General features: G+C 47.4%; 1 protein-coding gene across 2 annotated transcripts in view; it reads right to left on the bottom strand.

Annotated features, from left to right (window-relative positions):
* Nucleotides 1–13306, bottom strand: part of ANXA6 (annexin A6) — a 52064-nt gene that overhangs the window by 4752 nt on the left and 34006 nt on the right. The window contains exons 20-25 of one of the 2 annotated variants that reach the window (XM_027081502.1): nucleotides 13142–13195; nucleotides 8086–8103; nucleotides 7205–7298; nucleotides 5857–5952; nucleotides 3107–3165; nucleotides 1638–1760 (exon numbers count right to left, since the gene is read on the bottom strand). In XM_027081502.1, coding sequence (XP_026937303.1) covers nucleotides 1638–1760; nucleotides 3107–3165; nucleotides 5857–5952; nucleotides 7205–7298; nucleotides 8086–8103; nucleotides 13142–13195 — 444 coding nt within the window. The remainder of the gene's footprint in view (nucleotides 1–1637; nucleotides 1761–3106; nucleotides 3166–5856; nucleotides 5953–7204; nucleotides 7299–8085; nucleotides 8104–13141; nucleotides 13196–13306) is intronic. The other variant, XM_027081505.1, reaches the window with a different exon arrangement.

The raw sequence follows: 13306 nt of genomic DNA, 5'->3' as shown, positions 1-13306 counted from the left end.
AAGAGAAATACTGTATGGTTTCACTTATACTCGGAATCTAACAAACAAAATAAATGAACAAACATAAGAAAAAAAGAAACAGAGTCATAGATACAGAGAGCAAATAGGTGGTTGCCAGAGGAGAGCTGGTAGGGGGAGGAAAGAAAAAGGTGAGGGAGATTAGAGGCACAAGCTTCCAGATGCAAAATAAGTGGGTCATGGGTATGAAATGTACAGCGTGGGGAGTATAGTCAACAACTACTATCTTTGTACGGTGACACGTTGTAACTAGACTTATCATGGTGATCATTCTGAAATGCATAGAAAAAAATCACTATGTTGTATAACAGGAACTAACCTAGTGCTGTAGGTCAATTATACTTCAAAAACAAACATACAAACAAACTCATAGAAACAGAGATCAGATTTGTGTTTACCAGAGGTGGGGGGGGGAGGGGCAACTGGATGAAGGCGGTCAAAAGGCACAAACTATAAGACAAATAAGTATTAGGAATGTAATGTACAACATGATAAATATAATTAACACTGCTGTATGTTACATATAAAAGTTAAGAGAGTAAATCCTAAGAGTTCTCATCACACACACAAAAAAATTTACTATTTCTTTAATTTTGCATCTATACAAGATGATGGATGTTCGCTAAAGTTATTGTGATAAGCACTCCATGATGTGTCTAAGTCAAATCATTATGCTGTACACCTTAAACTTATATAATGCTATATGTCAATTATATCTCAATAAAACTGGAAGAAAAAAATAACGAAGATGTGCTACCAAGTTACATTTACACCAAGTCTGTATGAGACTGCCTGTGAGCTTCCTCATGGTCTTGTCAACCAAGTATAGCATCAAACTTTCAGATTTTGGTCAGTCCCCAAAATCAAAGAAATGGGCTTCATAAATGAAAAAAGTCAGATCCAAAAAATCACATATTACATGATTCCACTTACATGAGATAATCAGAAAAGGCAAATCCATAGAGACAGAAAGTCACTTGTAGGTTGCCTAGGGCTGGGGGTGGAAATAGGTAAACAGGTACAAGGGACATCAGTGGGGTGATGAAAATGTTCTAACACTGGATTGTGGTGAAGGCTGTACAACTCATTAACTTTACTAAAAATTACTGAGGCCCTTAAACAAGTAAATTTCATAAAATTTATGATACTTAAATTACACTTCAATAAAGTTGCTTTTAAAAGGCCAAAAACAAAAGGTTTTTTTTTTTTTTTTGCGGTACGTGGGCCTCTCACTGTTGTGGCCTCTCCCATTGAGGAGCACAGGCTCCGGACGCGTCAAGCTCAGCGGCCATGGCTCATGGGCCCAGCCGCTCCGCGGCATGTGGGATCTTCCCAGACCGGGGCACAAACCCATGTTCCCTGCATCGGCAGGCGGACTCTCAACCACTGCGCCGCCAGGGAAGCCCCAAGGCTCTTGTTTTATTTGGAAATCTTTATAAGCCTTTGATCCATCCATCTGAAATCTATTTTGGTATAAAGAGTGAGGCAGGTCTCCTCTCATTTAGCAACGTCTTGGCTGTTCTAAGAGGTAACATTCTGGGAATAAAAAGGACTTCTAATCTATGTTCAAGCATCTGACACTCACCGCTCCCCCACTGACCTCTCACCCCGCCCCTCACCTCAATGGCTTGGTGGAGAGACTTGTCATATTTCTCAATGAACTCCCGCCGGATGTTGAGCAGGTCGATCTCACTCCGGGAGACCATGATCCTGGTGAGGGTCTTCTCCTCTGTGCCAGCACCCTGGTGGAGCCAGGTGACAGGGAGAAACACAGGGTAGGAGGAGAAATGGGGTTAGGTCAGGCAGGAACTCATGGGTGTCCCTCTGCCTCTCTCCCTTTTCCCTCCAAAACCAGGATGGGACATCCTGCCTCCCTCTTCCACAAACAGTCCTGACTCAAACTCCCCTGTGCCAGGACTGGCCAGACAGAGGCAAGAACAGCCTGTATGAGTTGAATAGTGTGCCCCCCAAATTCATGTCCACCTAGAACCTTACAAGGTGATCTAATATGGATATAGGGTCTTAGCACATGTAATTAGTTGAGGATATACTGCATTTTGGTGAGCCCTAGATCCAATGACTGGTGTCCTTACAGGAAGAGGACACATGGACATACACACAGATAAAGGCAGAGACTGCAGGGACTCATGCTTAAGTCAGGAAACACCAGGATTCCAGACGCCCACCCGAAGCTAGGAGAAAGGCATGGGAGAGTTTCCCCCTCAGGGCCTCCAAAAGGCACCAGTCCTACCAACACCTTCATTTTGGACTTCTGGCCTCTAGAATCGTGAAAGAATACATTCCTGTTGTCACTTAATTTGGGACAGCAGCCCTGGGAAACTAATACAGGGCCCAAGGAGCAGACACAGGACACGGAATACATGGGCAGCCAAGGCCCACCTCTGCTCCCCAAGGAGCTCTGAACACCAGCTGAGGAATCAGAGCCGGCACACGGCGGGGGCTCAAGAGACGGCTGTCATGTTTGTGGACAGCAGGCTGACAGGGCTCTCAGGCTCACTCCCACCAGACTGCCTGCCTGTCTCAGCAGCTGAAACTCCACTTGCTGGGCTGAGAGGGTGGCCAGAGTGGCTTGGGTTTTCAGGAAGCCAGGGCTAGTCCCAGAGCTGAGCACGTGCTTCCTTTCGTGATCGTTGGTCATAGGAGACACTGTGTCTGTCATCTGCTAGAATGTGAGCTCCAAGGGGCAGAGACTGTCCTTTTCAGCCCTGAGTCCCCAGAATAAGTTTCTCAACCTTGGCGCCTGGGACCAGATCGTTCTTTGTTGCAGGGATCTGTCCTGTACGTTGTAGGATGTTCAGCAGCGTGCCTGCTCTCTACCCACCAGATGCAAAAAGCAACACTCCCCAAGTTGTGACAACCAAAATGAGTCTGAACATCGTCACATGTTGCCCGGGGGGCAACGTAAACCCTGGTTGAGGACTACTCTCCTAGAACCAGGCACGAGGCAGATGCCGATACCTATCAAATGGGCGGAAACAAACACAATTCCTGATCCAGGGGATGGCGCACATCTGTGTTTGTGGGGGCAGAAGTGCTCGAAGGGAAACGAACAGACGAGTCTTCTTACCTTCATAGATTTGTAAAGTTTGTCGGCAAAGAAGAGAGGCTTATTCTTGACACTTTGAACTGGTAGGAAGAGGAAAGAGATGCAGGGAACTTGGTCAGAGGAGATGTGCCCAGACCATGGGCTGCTACTGCTGCTAGAGAAGTAGCATCTCCTCTATCCGCAACCTGGGCCCAGGATCGTTGCCAACGCCAGGGTCATATCCAGGGCCTGACACTTTCACTCCCTCTTCCTGACGCTGCCTCCTCTGTCTCATCCCTAGACCTGGCTCTCACTGGGTTGCAACTCGCTTCCTGCTAAGGTGCTTGCAGCTAACTAAGGCTAGTAGAGGACTCAAAGGGAAGAAACCACTCGTGAACCCAAGGTACAGGGCCTCAAACTCGTAAGGGCATCAGAATCAAAGAAGAACTTGTTTAAAACTCAGGTTTTGGGCTCTACCCTAGAGACACAGATTCAAGAAATATTTCAAGCAGAAGTTCTCAAAGTATAGCTCCTGGAAGGCATCCGCATCATCTGGGAGCCTGGTAGAAATGCACATGCTCATGCCCCATCCGAGATGTGCTGAATCTGCAACTCGGACGGTGGGTGGCCAACTCATCCCACTTTTCCTGGGACGTTCCTCGTTTTAGCACAGACCCAGATGGTTGGTCACTCCATTCTGGTGCAGCCTAATGTCTGAGAACTACTGATTGAAATATGCCAAAGAATGTCTGTCAGTATAATTTAGGGCACGGTGCCAATCTCTAGGGCTGAGCGTTGCCCACTCTTGCCCCATTGGCAGCCCCCATCCCTACCCCAGATACTGCCTGCCTAACAACCTCCCACACTTTCGCAAGGCCTGGGGGTCTCTAGTCCTCAGCAGCTGCTGGATTTCAAGGCTCCAGAGCTCACGGGGGGGCGGGAGGGTGTCTCAGATAGCTTAAGGAGGAGGAATCAGACGCCAGGACCAGAAAGCCAGAATGACTCGGGATATAAAAGTATCTCTATCAGGAAGGCAGGGGGTGAGAGACTGGAGCTGTGCATCCCAAGGGCACAGTCATGCAGGAGACAGGCCTGTACCCTCCCCTGCAGCAGGCTCGGGAACCGTGGGAAAGATCACATTACATACCCACCTTCCCAGGTCCTTATGTAGCTCCCTACCACCTCCCAGACAAACCCTAAGCTCCTTGGCCTGAAAATCAAAGCTCCTGCCTGCCTCTGCTCTCTCATTGCCTCTGTTGCCCATTCTCCGAACATTCTGTGAATTCCTTTGTGCCTCTGTCCTCCTGGTAAGGAGAAGTCTGCTGTCTGCCTTCTACTACTTTACCTCCCGAATCCACATCCCCAGTCCCATCACCTCCCCCAAGGAGCCTGCCCTGACTGGGAGCCTGGGGCTCAGTCACTGTGGTTAAGGAGCAGACTGGGCAGGAACTTCCATCCTCTGCAACCGTCCCCGAAAACCTTCCCCAGAACCTGAAGCCCGCCACCTGCCTCAGAGGACCCCGGGGCCTGCCGTGGGATGGAATGAGGTGGAGTGGTGTGTCGGTACGCACACTCGTGCACACGCGCATACACATGGTCTAGGTGGGAGGAGAGAGGACAGAGGGAGAAACACGAGGAAAAAGAGGTCTAGACGTGTCTCCATAGACCAATTACTCTGGTGATTAATCCTAGCGTGAGCTTTGGGCTCGGGCGGCCCCTGGTGTGAGTCCTGCCTCCACCAGTGACATGTAACCTTTCTGAACCTCAGTGCCCCACTTTGTAAAATAAGCAGATAAAAGCACCTCGTAAGGATTCAACCAAAGCTGTGTGCAACTGGCTTCACACAGTGCCTGGCAGGAAATAATAATAGAAGCTAACATTCATCCAGTGCATTCTATGTGCCAGGGGGCGATGCTTTTAAGTGTTGTATAATTAACTCATTTAAATCTGTGTACTATGATCACATCCACTTTACAGAGGAGGAAAACTGAGGCACGGGGTTTCTGTGACTTGCCAATGGATGTAACTGTACAGATAGTAAGTGGCACCGCTGGGACTCTACCTGGATTCACTATGCTATTCTGCCTCCTAGGTATCGTTCCCAGGTGGTAAAGACCCACTGAAAGTTAAATAATAACATCACAACAATAACACCTCTGCTCCATCTGTTCTAAAACACCTTTTCCTCGAATTTGAAGTCCCTGAAATCAAGATGCATCCTGTAATTGAAGGCAATTATGTGAAAACCTTCCACTGACACCTCCAGGTAAGATGAAAAAAAAATGTGCATCAATGCATTTTGTAGTCATAAATAAGATACTGCTAATCACTAATACTAATAAAAACAAGTTTGACTTTTGCTCATATCTACTCATCCGTTTATACACATGGAGAAATTGAGATCCAAAGGGGAAAGACTTCTTCAAAGGCAAGAACTCAAATTACACAATAAGAGAGTAACCAAAGAGATCCAGGTGCTGGGAGGAGGGAAAGGTAAGTGTGTGTGTGTGTGTGTACACACTCAAGTGCTGCAGGACACTGCACCCCCTACCCAGCCTGGCCATCACCCTCCCAGCCACCTCCCCAGAGAGCACTGTTTCCTCATCCTGTCCTGCAACCCAGAACAAGTTCTTGTGTTATCCTGCCAATCACACACAGGCAGAGCCCAAGGAGTGGCAGTGCTTATTTTCCAGTACTAGCAGCTTAGGAAACTATAGAGGTCACACTCATCCAGTGAATCTGGCCATGTTCCCTGTGCCCCCCAGCCCCTGCCCTTGGTCCCCACCAGTTACCAATGGCTACAAACACATCTCGGACATCCCCGGACATCCCCTTCTTGATGGTGTGCTCCACGTCATAGTTGGTCATCTTGACGAACTCCTGGAAGACTGGCCCCAAGAGAAGCCCCGGAGGTGGGAGGTGAGCTTTGACTCAGAGGAAGGGGGGAAGATCACCCCTCCCCAACCCACCCAGCAGCAGCAGGTATGGCTGCAGCCCAGACCTAAATGCATTGGTCAGGACTGCTATGGAAGCGATGTTCTGACCTCAGGGCTGCCTTGAGCTCAGAGCCAAATCTCTATCAAGTCAGACAGTGCCCCAGAGCTCTGGACAAGTTCCAGGAACCCAGGCATGGGTAGCAGAAGGAGCATGCGTCCTATTCACAGCTCTGCCACAAGCTCACCAAGTTGACCTGGGGTGAACCCCTCCCCCTTTCTGGGCCTCCCCTTCCTCCTGGATAGAGGTTTGCTTTGTTTGTCTGTTCGCTGTGCTGAGGCATGAGGGATCTCAGTTCCCTGACCAGGGATCGAACCCGTGTCCCCTGCAGTGGAAGCGTGGCGTCTTTACCACTGGACCACCAGGGAAGTTGGGATAGAGACTCATGTAAGTAATCACAATGATAACACTAAGGAAGTTACCAGGTGCTAAGTGCTTTTTGTGTATTTATTTTTTGTACCCTCACAACAGTCATGTGAGGTAGAATTAAAATCCTTAATTTATAGGTAAGGGAAGTAAGGCACAGATATTCAGTAACTTGCCCAGGGTCACACAACTGAGAAGTGGGAGATCTGAATGAAGGCATTCCAGCTCCCAAGTCCGTTCTTTTAGTCACTGTGCGAAAGCACTTTTACTGGCAAGTGCCAGGCATACGCGTGTCAAAACGTCCATGTCTTAGTGGTAAGGGCACTTCATCATCACCTAGTGTCAGGGCCGCCACATACGGGTGTGCCCTGTGCACCTGGCAGCCTGGTGTGTGTACATGGTCCTTGTGTCATTATCACCCCTCACCGCCTTGCTCCTGGCAGACGTTACCAAAGAATCACGACACAGAACCTTCGAATCCTCAACGCAGCATTCTAGGCAGCCACTACCAATCCACTGGAGTTGGCCTTGGAGGGAAAAGCCACCTGCCATCTCTTATCCCAGGCATCCCACATGCTTCCCAAAGGAGGTGAAGAGAGCCGGCCCGAGGCTGAATGATGCCGTTAGCAGCAGAGCCAGGACTAGACCTGGCTCCCGGTCCCCATTGGCCACCACACTCCCTTGCTGGGGTAAGGAGTGGGTGCGTGGGCAACTAGCTCCTATTGTCAAGACTAGGGGGTCTTCCTGCTGACTTGGGAGGGGGAGGGAGTCAGGCCTCACCTCTCCGGAGGTGCCGATAGCTACGCGTGCAGAGGATCATCATGAAACGTGTCTCCAGGGAAGATTTGTCTCCACTGGGCGTGTCTGCTATTTCCTGCAGAGCCCGGGTCCGGGAGAGAATTTGAGAGGGAAGACACGAGAAAGCCTCGTTTGTTATTCACTTTCATGTCTGCCCGGGCCGAGGGCAGTTAGAAGCTGGGCTAACTCAGCCACCCAAGGAGGCTGACGTTGGCCCCTTCCTTCTTCCTCGGACTCCACATCCCCCCTCCAGTTCCCAGAGACCCCGTGGACTCACCCAGAGGAGCTGAGCACAGAGCACTTCCACCCTGGCCTCAGGGTCACGGGACTGGGCCCAGGGGAGGGGCAAACAGGCACTGGGCATGGACACTCAGAGTTCTCCTTCCATCTTTAAACCCCTCTGAAAGCCCCTCTGGGGAAGTGTGTCTGTGCACGTGTGCAAGGAAAAATGGCCTAGCCAGTGTTTCCCCAAGTGGGGTAAACAGGCAAACATATTTTTACACATCACATATGTAGGCTTCCACAGTGATCTTCTAGACAGCTATCAGTTCTATTTACATCGATATGAAATTTCCTTTAAAATAACTCATTTTGGGTTAAAATAAAAAGAGTCCATTTAAAGAAAATTATTCACATCTGGTGGTATGTAGCACAAATCAGGCAGATGGTGGGTAGTGAAGTTTTGGGAAACACTCGCCTGGCCCATATGTCACCCACCGGGGTTCTGTGGAGGCCCTGAAGGGGAGAGAGAGAACCTGGGGGGGCACGCCCCCAAATCACTGCCTTACTCTGCCCCTCAGCTCCGCCCAGAGGCACAGCCAGACTCAGACCTTTAAAATCCACGTGAAGAACCGGGCACTCACCAAGATCTCAGCAGCCACCTGAGAGCAAGGAGGAGACAGGAGAGAGAGAGGGGCAAGGCAAGAGTCAGAGGAGGCCCGGAGAGGGGGCCCTGGGGTGCAGGTGAGGGAGCCTGGCTCCGGGTGGCAGAGGTCCCACAGTTGGGGGCAGGGAAGGGGCTGGGAGGAGGCACCTTCCCCTGACCTTTGGGCTGGAGCTCAAAATGAGGACAGGTCTGGGAATTCATGATGAAAAGTGTTTACTGGAGGGGTAAGAGGAGGGCACAGGACAGGACACTCTACCCCTCACGCCTGGCAACCTAGGGCGACTCCCCAGAGCCACCGAGAAGTTCGACGTGAGACGTGCCCTGTTTCCTACACCTGTTACCACACTCGGAGTTGAAGGGTCCTTAGGAGACCTGTCATTTACCCCCTCATGTTACAGACAGGAGACAGGAAAGCTGAGGCCTGGAGGGGATGTGCAGCCGATCAGGTGGGAAGATGCCAGTTGTTCAAGTCATCTTACAAGGGTGAATTTTCATCATCACGTTATGCTGAACACAAAATTCTGAGGTTAGGACACTACTTTGTTAGGCAAATAGCTGTGACTCGCAGGGCCTGGGAACAGAATATAGCCAGTCCTGTGTACCCCAGACTGAGTTTTGCCTTTTCTTTTTTTTTCCGAAACTCTGCCAACTACTTTATTCTATTGGGCAGACTGAAATCATCCTCTTTATAAACATCTCAATAGACTGGGCTTTAGAAGCCTTTGCATTAAATAAATTTGTAATGTCTATCAAAATTCAAAATGCACACACCGCTTGATGAAGCGACTACACGTGGCTAGGAATTTCTCTTACAAATAAACCAGCAGAAGTCTTTGGAGATATTGTTCACAGTAATAGAGAAAAACTGGAAACCATCACTAGATCACTTGTTAAACAGGCAATGGTTCATTTAGTAATGGAAATCCACGCAGCGAGTAAAAAGAATCAGACTGGTCTACAGGGCTGATAAGGAGAGAGTTTCCATTTAAATTAAGCATAAAAGTAAAGTACAGCATGCTGTTTATAAGTGTTCCTTTTATCTAGATAAGAAAAGATAAATGTATGCTCACTCTTACATATTTACTGGGAAGTTGTGCTAGAGGGGTAGTCAAGATACTGTTAACAGCGGTCACCTTCAAGGAGAAGGACGGGGCGGGGCGGGGGGGGGGGAAGAGCTTTTGCATTTTGTTTTATTTTTCCTGAAATTTTATGTTTACATTTCCTCAACATGCAAATACGTTAATTTTTTTTTTTTAAGTCAAATAGGAGTTATCAGAGCTACTAGGATTATGGGATGCTTCTGGCTTTTATTTACACTTTTCCATATTAAAAACAACCTGGTTGCACCTTGAGGACATTATGCTAAGTGAAATAAGCCAGTTACAAAAGGACAAATACTGTATGATTTCAAGTATATGAGGTCCCTAGAGTAGTCAACTTCATGGAGACAGAAAGCAGAATGGTGGTTGCCAGGGGCTGGGGGGAGGGGGAGTAGGCAGTTGCTGTTTAATGGGTACAGAGTTTCAGTTTTGCAAGATGAAGAGATCAGTGGCTGCATGGTGGAGATGGCTGCACAACAGCGTGAATGTACTTAATGCCAATGAACTGTACACTTCAGAAAGGTTAAGATGGTAAATTGTACAATGTGTTACGTGCATTTTACCACAGGTTTTTTTTAAAAGTTATGCTAAAAAGTCTAGTATTGCTATTAAAAAGAGGGAGATGTTTAAAAAATTAAACAAAATGGAATCTAAAGTGTCAAGATTCTTTACTTATTTGGATGAGAAGAACCCCCAGATATATTTGTTTTTTCAAAGCGCTTTAAGACCATCCTATTTGTAATATGAAAAATGCAGTGGGTAACTACAATAATTTTCCAGATATTCAACACAAAAGCTTTTCCTTATTAGCTGAGCCACTTCATGCCAAAATTAATCTCCAAAAGTTAGAGTTACCACATGACCCAGCAATTCTACTCGTAGACATACACCCAAGAGAAATGAAAACATACGTGCACATAAAAACTTGTACACAAATGTTTATGGTAGCATTATTCATAATAGCTAAAAAGTAGAAACAACCCAAATGCCTATTAGCTGATGAATGGAGGTTAAAAAAAAAAAGTAATATATCCATACAATGAAATATTATTTGGCAATGGAAAGGAATAAAGTACTGATATATACTATGATATGGACAAACTGTGAAAATATTACAATAAAGTGAAAGAAAGTAGCCACAAAGGGCCGTATATTGTAGGATTCCATTTATATGAAATGTCCAGAATAGGTAAATCTATATAGGCAGAAAGTAGATTAGTGATTGCCTAGGGCTGGGGGGTTGGGAGGAAATGAGAGGAACCGCAATATGTACTGGGTTTCTTTTTAGGATGATGAAATGTTCTAAAATTACTGTGGTGATGGTTGCACAAGTCTGTGAAGACACTAGCAACCACCGAATTGTATTCTTTAAATGGGTCAATAGATAGTATGCAAATTATATTTCAATAAAGCTGTTATATTAAAAAATAACCTGGAGATTGAATTATCTAAAAATGGCCACAATTCTTCATTTCACTCTGGGTCTATAATAATTAGATTACTTACATGATTTACTGCTCACACTGGAACACTGAGAGTAAAGAGCAAGCTATTTGCAATACTGTGGGGCAACAGGTAAACACTGGCCATATGTCACCTGATCGTAACAGACCCAGATTTCCAAGAGCTTGAGGTTGTTCTCGATGCCCAGAGTGAGAGCCTGGGAAGGAGGAGGTGTACAACCAGCAAGCACACACCGTCAAGCACTAATGTCATTATTTTTCTGGGGGACCTTGGCTCTGCATGTGAAATGCCTTCAATTTTTGTATACATTTTCCTCCAGCATTCCCAATTCACCTCTAGAAATCTATTCTAAGGAAAACAATCATGAATGTGATGAGAGTTGGTTGCCAGGGAGAGGGCTTTTTAAAAGAAGTTTGGTAGATTCTTAAGTATTTAGCCATTAAATGATGCTATTGATTTTTTAAAAACATGTTACCGTATTCACAGAATACTCATTTTTAACTGTTATAAATCAGGAATCCATTTTTATAAATACATAAAAAGACAACTAGAATAATATATTCTAAAATATTAACAATAGCTATTATTAGTAGTAGGTTATGGGGTTTTTTTTTTGGTTTTGCTTGTCTATTTTCTAAAGTTTCTACAAAATAATTTGTATTACTTGAGAAACAAAATATTTCTAGCTATAAGGAAATGAGTCCACATCAAGATCAGGGTCTAGCAACTGTGAATCTGGAGAAGCAGCTGAGTTGGGCGGGGTCTGGCTCTGGCTCCCTTGGTTGACTCCACCCAGGTTCTCTCTCCCGGCTTCTCTCCTGAAAAGTAGCTGCCAGCGAGGCCCACCATTGCCCCCTTCTGGCAGCAACTAGAAGCACAGCCTCCTAGGCGGACCAGGCACCAAGTAGAATTCCCCGGAGGATGAATTTCAGGGTGATGGATGGATTTGGGTTGAGCTTTCAGGAGAAAGCCAGGTTCAAAGACCCTTAATGGCACAATGGGGCTGCTCACAGCAGTACTTAATAAATACCTGCTGAATGATGGCATGAAATGTGGTCTCAGCAAGCCAGTCTAGTGGGGGGCTTCCCTAGACTGGGTTCCCAGGCTAGCCCCCCTAAACATATCTATAACACATTTGGAATACCTTATCTGAATGGAACCCTGTAGCTTCTGACAACTGTATTCCAAACAAGGGGCAGGAAAACTAGATACCAGCAGCTACCTGGTTTGGAAGCTGCAGGGAAATTACTATACTGGGTCCTGGAGGATATTAAATGGTATTAAGGGCAGGTTGTGGAGTCAGGCAAGCCCGGCTTAAAATCACACCTTGGCCACTTACAAACTGTATCCTTGGATAGGTAAGGGGCTTCATTTTTCCTCCAGTAAGAAAATGGGGTCATACCAAAGTATGAAATAGCCTCAGCATCATACTCAGTACACACTGTAATAGTTCTGTAGTTGTCGGGTTACAGGTACAGATTCTTCAGCTCAGAGGGTGCTGTAACATTTCACACCTCTGTGGGTAGAATTCAGAACAGGGCTGCTGCCCTGACTCCCAGTCTATCAGGGCTCTTTTCAACCCACCAACTGTAAAAGAAGGGGGCTGGAAACACTGGCTGTGGTATCTATGCCTGACCCCTGGACCTGGGCCGGGCCAGAGGATGCCGGAAAAAAGGCACAGGTGAGTGGGGACAGTGCAGATGGCCTCAACAGGGACTCCCCATCCATGGGGACCCAGAGGGACAATGGATTTGGGGTTGTCCAGCCTCCATGAGAAGCCATCTCCAGACCTCAAGCTCATCAGCCTTAGAAGCAGGGTAGCAGCAGAGCATCCAGGAGACCCTATAGAACCCCCTGCCCCCCTATTCACTCAACAACAGATATATATTGAGTACCAACCATGTGCCACTTTGGATACATCAGTGAGCAAAACAAAGACCCCAGCCCTCGATGAACTCCCTTTCTAGGTCTCCCAGGACATTCTCTTCGACTTGGTCACATTTTATGGATAATAAACTGAGACCTTTAGCACTCAGGCCCCCTTCCCAGCAAGCTCCCAGACCAGCGCCCTCTGGGTCAATTCCACCTGGGCCACTGATTTGCTGTGTGACTTTCAGAAGCCATTCACGCTCTCGGGGCCTCCATTTTCCAACTGTAACATGAGGGGCCTGACCTGGACCATCCATAGGTTCCTTCTAGCTCTGAGGGTCTAGGGCTCGAGCTCTACTCTTCACATAGGAAATGTCAGTAGAATCAGCACCACCCTCCCAAGCCTCTCTCTGAAAGATCTGGAAAGTGTTCTAGTCTCACTTCTAAGGGTGGAGAGGTGCAGAAGCCAAAAGTCTAAGTGTAGCCGGTCACACCAGCCATGTCCTGCCAGATGCCTTCCCCACTCCCAGATAGCCAGGGCCTGGCATGGACAGATGTCAGCTGGAGTCACTGGGCAGGGGATGGGGTGGGGTGTCTCACCTGGGCATCTTCCCGCACCCGGTCCCGATCTTCTCCTCCCTCCTCACGGTTCCCCTGTAGCAGGACCAGTAAGAAAGTTCAGCCTCCAAACATCCACCCTCTCTGTCCCTCAGTAGCCACAGGACTTTGCTCAGCCACTCACCTCTCTGAATCCTCACCCTCATG

This window comes from Aethalodelphis obliquidens, unplaced genomic scaffold, assembly GCF_003676395.1.
Source record: "Aethalodelphis obliquidens isolate GAN/ISIS:26980383/991018 unplaced genomic scaffold, ASM367639v1 scaffold45, whole genome shotgun sequence".
NCBI classification, from domain to species: Eukaryota; Metazoa; Chordata; class Mammalia; order Artiodactyla; family Delphinidae; genus Aethalodelphis; species Aethalodelphis obliquidens.
The sequence above is the reverse complement of the archived record's forward strand: the minus strand, read 5'-3'. Positions and strand labels throughout refer to the sequence as shown.